Source organism: Uloborus diversus, chromosome 4, assembly GCF_026930045.1.
Source record: "Uloborus diversus isolate 005 chromosome 4, Udiv.v.3.1, whole genome shotgun sequence".
In the NCBI taxonomy this organism is placed as follows: domain Eukaryota; kingdom Metazoa; phylum Arthropoda; class Arachnida; order Araneae; family Uloboridae; genus Uloborus; species Uloborus diversus.
In genome coordinates, this window is record NC_072734.1 from 75,889,801 (window position 1) to 75,897,732 (window position 7,932).

The 7,932-nt window shown below is 34.8% G+C and overlaps 1 protein-coding gene across 1 annotated transcript in view; it reads right to left on the reverse strand.

The window, feature by feature from the left end:
- Positions 1–4,879, reverse strand: part of LOC129220306 (lon protease homolog 2, peroxisomal-like) — a 58,756-nt gene extending 53,877 nt beyond the window's left edge. The window contains exons 1-2 of the mRNA XM_054854704.1: positions 4,693–4,879; positions 1,138–1,231 (exon numbers count right to left, since the gene is read on the reverse strand). Coding sequence (XP_054710679.1) covers positions 1,138–1,231; positions 4,693–4,847 — 249 coding nt within the window. The 5' untranslated portion in view covers positions 4,848–4,879. The remainder of the gene's footprint in view (positions 1–1,137; positions 1,232–4,692) is intronic.
- Positions 4,880–7,932: the final 3,053 nt, after the last annotated feature.

The following is a 7,932-nucleotide window of genomic DNA, read 5'->3' on the forward strand; positions in this document are numbered from 1 at the left end:
GTTCTGTTCTGGCGTGTCTGGCATAATTGAAATTCACAATTTAAGAAGGAAAAGTACCGAAAACTCACTAAAAAAACTCGTGCGAGGGGAAATAAATATGCATTTCAGAACGATCTAAACAAACTTTTAACACATACACAAATAACAAAAGAAAACCATAAGAGAAACTCAAAAGATTTTAGGTGACCCATAGCAATTTTTCAAATTGTCTAACTGTTCAAAATTATATTGAAAAGTGAAAACACCACATGCACATTTGTTCATAACGGCAGAAAGTGTCCGTTACAGGATTAATTGACAATCAAGTTATTAATTTGTTTGTTGGTTCGGAACCAAGTTGTCCCTTATGGGGCAAATTGTCGAACACGGCACCAAGTTGCCACGCCGCCCCATCTCTTGTGGTTTAGTGTTTTGGAATTAGCAAGGAAATAGGCCGATCGTATAGTTTTAAATAAATACTTTATTTGGACAAATAGGGCAGGACATGAGTGTGCATATGTTGGTCTCACAATTCAATTTAAAGTTTAAAGTTAAGGGGGAATAGCTGATGGAGATTTACTCACCCATATTTTCAAGCCGCTGCATTTCTCCAGCGTAGTTCAGCCTCCTCACCTAACTCTCTCGGAAAAAACTGGAATGGAATCTCTCTTCTAATTTGAATACGTGGAGTTTTATTCCCAGAAAAGCGACCCTTGTCACCTCAATCTTTCCCGAACTTTCAACTTCGCCTTGATTACGTGTAGGGTGCGGCGAGTTACACGTGTATATAATCCAAACATTCCTTAATTGATTGGAAAGTTCTACGTGACTTTCCCAGCACGTGAATTACATGAGCTTCCGAAGGTTACGAGTTTAATCTTATCAAGACCAAATAGAGGGAACATTCCGGAATGGGAATGAAAGATGCAAGTTCCCTTACGTGTTTTTAAAGTTAAATGATTCCATTTTCATAAATGCTTAACGAGCGTCGTGACATATACCTTTCAAAATAAATTCTCACACTCAATTTCAAATAACTATTACTAATGCAATGTACCAATTAATCACCTTTTTTGACACAAAATTTGAATATTGCTGAAATAATATTGTAACAAATCAAATCAAGTATAATGTATTTTTCATACAAATAGGTATTACCTCATCTGAAGAATGCAGCTCTCGAGGCACAACACCAATGATAGCACTACTTAAGGTACTGCGACTTAAAAGATGATTTCGCACCATGTTCATGCTAATAAAGAAGAAAACAAATAAATGATGGAATGAACTAAATATAAGGTTTTTTAATTCATTAATACCTATTCATTAAATACCAATAGCTAAGTTTCACTAACCGTTCTCTAAGTAGCTCAAGCAACAACAAAAAATTTCCTTCCAGCTAGTTTTACTAGTTTTACAAATATTATTTGCGGTGCAGTACTTTAGTGGTCAACTTAAACAGGTGGTCAACTTACAGAGGTTGATTTATATGATAAGGGCTAATTCCATGCCTGAAAAAAGGGGTCAACTTACAAGGGTGGTCAACTTTACAGGTTTTACTGTAGTTTACCTTATAATATACATTCAGTGATGAGTTAAAACAAATAATTATTATGGTAGTAAACTGGTTAACTGAGAACGAGTGGTGTGAATAATGATAAGTGTTGCGGTGCTTCAAGCACACTTAGAATTTGTCCCAGTGTGCAAACTTACGGGTCAAGTTTGTTGCCGGTGGGTAGCGCTGCAGCGCACTCATCTAAGTATTGCTGATCTGAAAAAAATATGTGAGGGATTGATTTGCATATTAAATAAAAGGCGTGATAGTTTTAAATGCTTTTGGAAATTGTGTTTGAAAGACAAAACTTCACAAAATGATGATCCTTTGCTTCCTTGGAATCGACGCATGCCAAAGAAGTATGAAAACAATGAAGCCAGCTCACCGTACACTTTCAAAATCCGAAAGGAGTACAACAAAGCAATACATTGAAGTTGGTGAAATGGTGCAATCTTGCATTATTGGGCGGTTTACATCATCTGGACTCACACAGGTCATTGCAGTTGAACAAGAGTGCTTGCTTTTATTAAACAGACGTCAAACAAATTTTAAAAAATCAACAGAGTTTTTCAAAAATGACCTACACATTGAGAGACTGCGTTTACACTTGAATATGTTAGCCAATATCACTAATGAAAAAACAACTGGTCTTAAAAAACATGCGTAAATTACCTTTTAACAAAAATATTGTGCGTGTTTGTATTTATTTTTTCTTTTTGTTAAAGAGAAATATGTGTCAGGCATGATGAGTTTTCGAGGTTCTAATGTCGGTTATATGACTTTAAAATGCTTAAAAAAAACTTTAAAACTCACTATTTATCATCTCGAATTTTCCGCAACAAGACCCTCGGTATGCCCCCCCCCCCCGCCAATATATTTTTTATGTTGGCGTCACTGGGAGTGCCCTTCCACGCAAATCAAGTGCCCTAATTTATATCAATGCCTAGCTACGGGTCCCTATAAAATAGAACAAAAAAATGTCTCTTACTAAGACAAGTGACATGATCTAGTTGAACTAGAAAATTTGTATACCAATTTTTAGATTGTTTTACTTTGAAAATGCCATGTCACATTATTGTTACACACCAGAAAATATGTAAATTGGTATTTTCAATGGACAAAAATCTGACCTTCCAGGAGGGGGGGGGGGAACCTCCATGGGAATACATAACCCTTGGTGATGTCTGTCCCCCCCCCCCCCATTTTTGCAAGTCGGTGCCCCTGCTTCAAACCTACTTTTATAATGTTTTATATAATACATGGAATTTACCTTTGCTTTAGTAAAATCGAACATTCTATTCACATATTTGCAATGTAAAATATATAATTAGGGAAGAAGATATGGATAACTCATTTTTTTAATAACTTTAAAAAATGATAAAATTATGAAACAAATATTCTTTAATGGCAGCATTATGAGCCACTTCCCAAGAAAATTTGAAACAATAAGCAGTAAAATTTTATAAATTTTGTCAATCATGCAGTTTTGAAACTTATAAGTAATTTAAAATTAAGATTTATTTGAATGATAATTAATACACATTTATATTGAATTATGAAAATAAGTTATGAAAGTAGATAGCTTATTTATTGAATATAATGATTTATAATTCAAATTTGTCAAAAAAATTTCCTAATATGCTACATTTAACAACATTATTACTTGTGGGACACATATGAACAGTCTAAACGTGCCTGTAATGAGTTATTAAATAAAATAGAATCTTTTCAATTAGATACAATATGACCTGTCATATGTTTGAGCCAAAAGTTTCCTAACACTTCGATAAATAATAGAATGGTTATATATATAATATCAACAGATGAAAGCAATGTTCATTCCTGTCTCTTTCAAGACCAAAGCATCAAATTTAATCAGTATTTAATGAAGAAAATATTGATTCATTCTTGAAAAACTGTTTAAATATTATGACATGATACAAGTTCATTCCAAGCATACTTCTAAATTTTGATATATATGCCTGGAATCTCAACATTCATATCCAGCCCAAAATTAAGTTCTGAAGATGGCAAAAAAAGTTTAACATAGCAGTTTTGGAAGAATAAAGAGTTAGCTATTCATGTGGATTCAAGTTATTTGTCTATAAATGATTAAAAGTTTTATTTATGGTGTCTAAATGTGCCACAAGCACAGAGCCTGATTACGGCAGGGGCATGTGGGGCACAGGCCTCTCCTCTTCGATTTCTTGGGGGCCCAAAATTCCCTTAATTTATGATGATAATAAAAAATAAATAATGATTTCACTCAGAATGCAGAGTACGATGATGTCATTGATATTTTTGCAAATGCCAAAACAATTAAAAAATCTTTACTTGTTGATAAAAATTCCCTTAAAAAATTTGTTATCTTTGCAAATCTCAAAACCACTCCCAGTTTAGTAAGCATTTACTATTAAAAGTTATATCATAGATAACTTTGATATCTATTATAAACTGGCAAAGTTTAGCCACATCTTATATAATTATAGCATATACCATATCTCTTCTACTTTTTAAATGTTGTGATATGAAGTACCACCAAATTTAGCATGGTTGTGTTAATACGTAAGTATTAAAATAGTTTATAGCTTCAGAATAAGCGAGAATGGGGGGAGGGGGGGTGCAAAATGAATTTCATGCCCAGTGTCTTCAAAAATCTTAGTCGGGCCTTAGGGGGGCCCTGAAATATAACTGTGCCCCATGTACAACACAGAATGATCGGGCTCTGCACAAGCATGTCCAAATGTATTCCATATAGGGACACCTGTGGACAATTTTTTCATATTTTTAAATGTTGTCACACCTCGTAATATTTGGGCATGTACATTTGAAGCGTTCAGGTGTGTAGATTATAGTAAGAAAAATTTTAACAAAATAAAATGTTAAGAGTTTTCTGTGGCGTAAAACAGAAAAACCCCCATTCACAAATGCCTCCCCCCCCCCTCTATTTCTATGTTTTAGCAATTCCAATGAAAATTACATCTACGCTTAACATTCTGTAACATTCAGTTTCCTGCAAACGAAACAGGGAAAGTACATCAGCAGGAACAGATGACAACAATGTGACAGCAATGTAAACAATGCGGTATGAAGTTCATTTGTGTTATAAGTTAAAAGCTGCAGGATGTAATTACTTTGCGTAAGAACGAAATGCATACTTTTTTTCAGATGACACAGGAATTCGTATTGAAGCCCCGGGAAATAAAACTCCATCAATTAGAAGCAAAGGAAGCCGTCGCGGTAACTTGATGTTAGAAGTCGCCATTTTGGATGCTAAAACAACGCCCTCTATCGACGCAATGAGATCAAACATCACTTGTTTGAAAGGACCGCAAATTTCCGCATCGGATCCTTCGCGGCCGAAGGAAACCGAAATAAGAAGGAAAAGGCGAAAGAAAAACCTGTTGCGCTAGAAACGCTATCGTTGGCAACAAAACTTCTTGCACAAAACCAGCTTCTCGTAGCCAAGCGAATCATCACGCACCAATGAGAAGAACGAAGTGAAATCACATGTTGCGCGGCTGGTCATTTTCGGTATCGCATGGCGTTCGCTTTCTTTCGGGAATGGAGCGTTGATAATCGCTTGTGTTCTTGCGATTTCCTGATAAATTTTCAGCATTCTAGAGCCTCGTGCATTTTATTAAGAATGATCTTATCAGAAAGAACACTTTATTAACTATTGTTAGATTTTATTAGTATTATTATTATTATTCATTTATCTTATCAATATTCAGCAAATTTTGTCTGTCGTTCTATTTCTTATTCACTCCGACTGTGCACTGTCTCAATTTTTGTCACTGAATAATTGAAAAAAAATTTCAAACATACAAGCAAGTCATCTGATGCTCTGACCAGGGCCGACGAGATTCCATGTTAGCCTAGTCGGAAATTAGGGGGCCGGCTCGAAATCGGAGCAGTCTATATTTTATAAGTTCTATGGGGGAGGGAAGGGGCCCGGCGACCAACCTGATAAGAGGCCTGCCTTGGTTCTCGGCGCTGGCTATGACCCAACTGTTAAAATATCACCAATCAAAGTTATCTTGAATTTATACCGTCGGATTTTGTGCCCTCCCTTCCTTTTCTGCAATCAAAAAAGACACCATGTAATAAACATTTCTCGAACGACAAATAATTTATAGCAAATACAAGAAGTAAAAAGTTCGCCTTGTGCAGGTGCATTATATAGAAAGTAATCGTAGTTAAACGTGTAAACAAGCGATAAAACTGCAGACACGTGTTTCGTGATAACATAGAACCCCTTTAACTGCGCATGAAATTCCATGATTTTGATGCTAAAGTTCACAGTTTAATGCATCAATAAGAAGTTTTCATGTTACCTCAAAATAGGCGTCTACAATTTCATTGCTTAGTTCCGCATGTAATACGTTAGTTTTCTATTTCACTATGCCGACTATTCTTGGACTTGTTGCACTTTTTCGAAATTCGTTGCTGTTCCTTTGAAAATACGAGAACTCATTTTCACAAAGATTGAACAATTTCAATTAACAAACGAATGGGGAAAAGTTATTGGTGCCGAGACAACGAAGAAAAGTGTTCACGAACTTCATGATTAAAAAGAATACGGCTGGAGTTGTCCGTTGTAGATCTCGTGACCTGGTAAAACTGCTGTTTGCTTTTTTCATCTTTGTGTTTTACTTGTATTGCATAATTTCGCCCTGAAGCGAAGATTAAGACTTTTGGAAATGTATGTCGGTGATGTGAAAGGAATGGATGTTATTATGTACATGCGATTTATTTTCTAACACAAGGAAAAGTTTTGTTGTTATGCGACTTCCTACTGTGTGGAAGGAAAGGAAAGAGTTGCGAAAATTTGAAATAAGTTTTTTGGATCCAAAATATCTGGGAAATTCTTTAAAACTACTGTTCAAAGGATTTGAACGCACTTTCTTTGAAACTTCAAGTAGACACCGGCGTGCATTGACAGATTGAAAAACCAATAGAGCACAGACTCAACAATCAATACACGTGTATGATGTGTATATACTGACCTCCAACCTGTTTTTTTTTTTTTTTTTTGAGCAATCGCGATTGCTTATTGCTTTTATTTGACTGTTTTTATGTCCTATGATTTTATTTTCCCTCCAGCACCCTCTGCAGCATCACCGTCGACCGACCGCCTCACGATGCTGCTCCTCTAGCGAAAACCGTCTCCAGTTTGCTTCAATATCCTACACTTCCACGCATACATACACAACTACACACACACACACATGCATACATACACACACAAACACATACACACACGAACACGTACACACACGAACACATACACACACGCATACATATAGACACATACACATACACACAACTACCCGCACATTCATGCCTGCACACCAGGGTTGGCCGGATTGGCCCCAATTGGGTTGGACCCAATGGGTTTTTTTGAAAAAACCCATTTAAAAAAACCCATTATTTTGCCCACTTTTGGGTTTTTTAAAATTTTCTGAGAATTTTTTTTTTAATTAATTAATTTAAATACTTTCACAATTTAAACTCCTTTTTTATTTGTTCTTCACCACAGACAATGGACATAAAAATGAATTTTGAACTTTAATAGCATTTCTTAACTCTTAATGGCATTAAAAAAATACTTCAAAGATTTTAAATAAATATATTTAACTTTTTTCTTTAACTGGTCAAAAATAACTCAAATTATCTTGACTAAGTCCTGTCACGTCTGATTTTCTCAATATTTGTAGATTGTACCTACTCGAGCTAAAAGCTAAAAAGCTTTCATGTGAATTATTTTCTGCAAACCAACACGTCACAAATCTTGAATAAACAAGGTATATTTTTTAGAAATTAGCAGGTTTTACAAACGGTCAGACAGAAAACAGAATAGGATGTACAGTATTTGCATTATCTTACGAAAAAGTTTAATATTTCTTACTCTGTACATAGAAATAGAAAAACGGGCAACATAAAATTCAAAGAAATGTCTTGATTAAGCTGGAATTCAGTAAAAAGGGATTTAAACTACTTGAGGTTCTACAGTAGTTTTGCATTATAAAATGAAATACAATAAAGTAAATTGCAAAAAAAAAAATGTAGTAATTAAAAGCGAACAAACAAACAATAGATTTATCACTCGAAAAGTAACTTTGCCTTAACTGTTGGTAATTATGGAAACTAAAAAATCTGAAACTTCACTATATTTGGACTTTGTAGTCCTTTTTACTTTTCTTCAGAAAACTCGGAATTTTCCAGCTTTTTTTACCCCAAGACATTTTTGTTCTTTGCCCATATACTTACGCTACAATATGCTACAAGTACCCCCACATTTTCTCTAAAAAAAGACAAAAAAAACCCACATTTCTTTTAAAAAACCCAGCTTTAGTTGGGTTTTTTTGGGTTTTATTTAAAAAAACCCAAAAAAC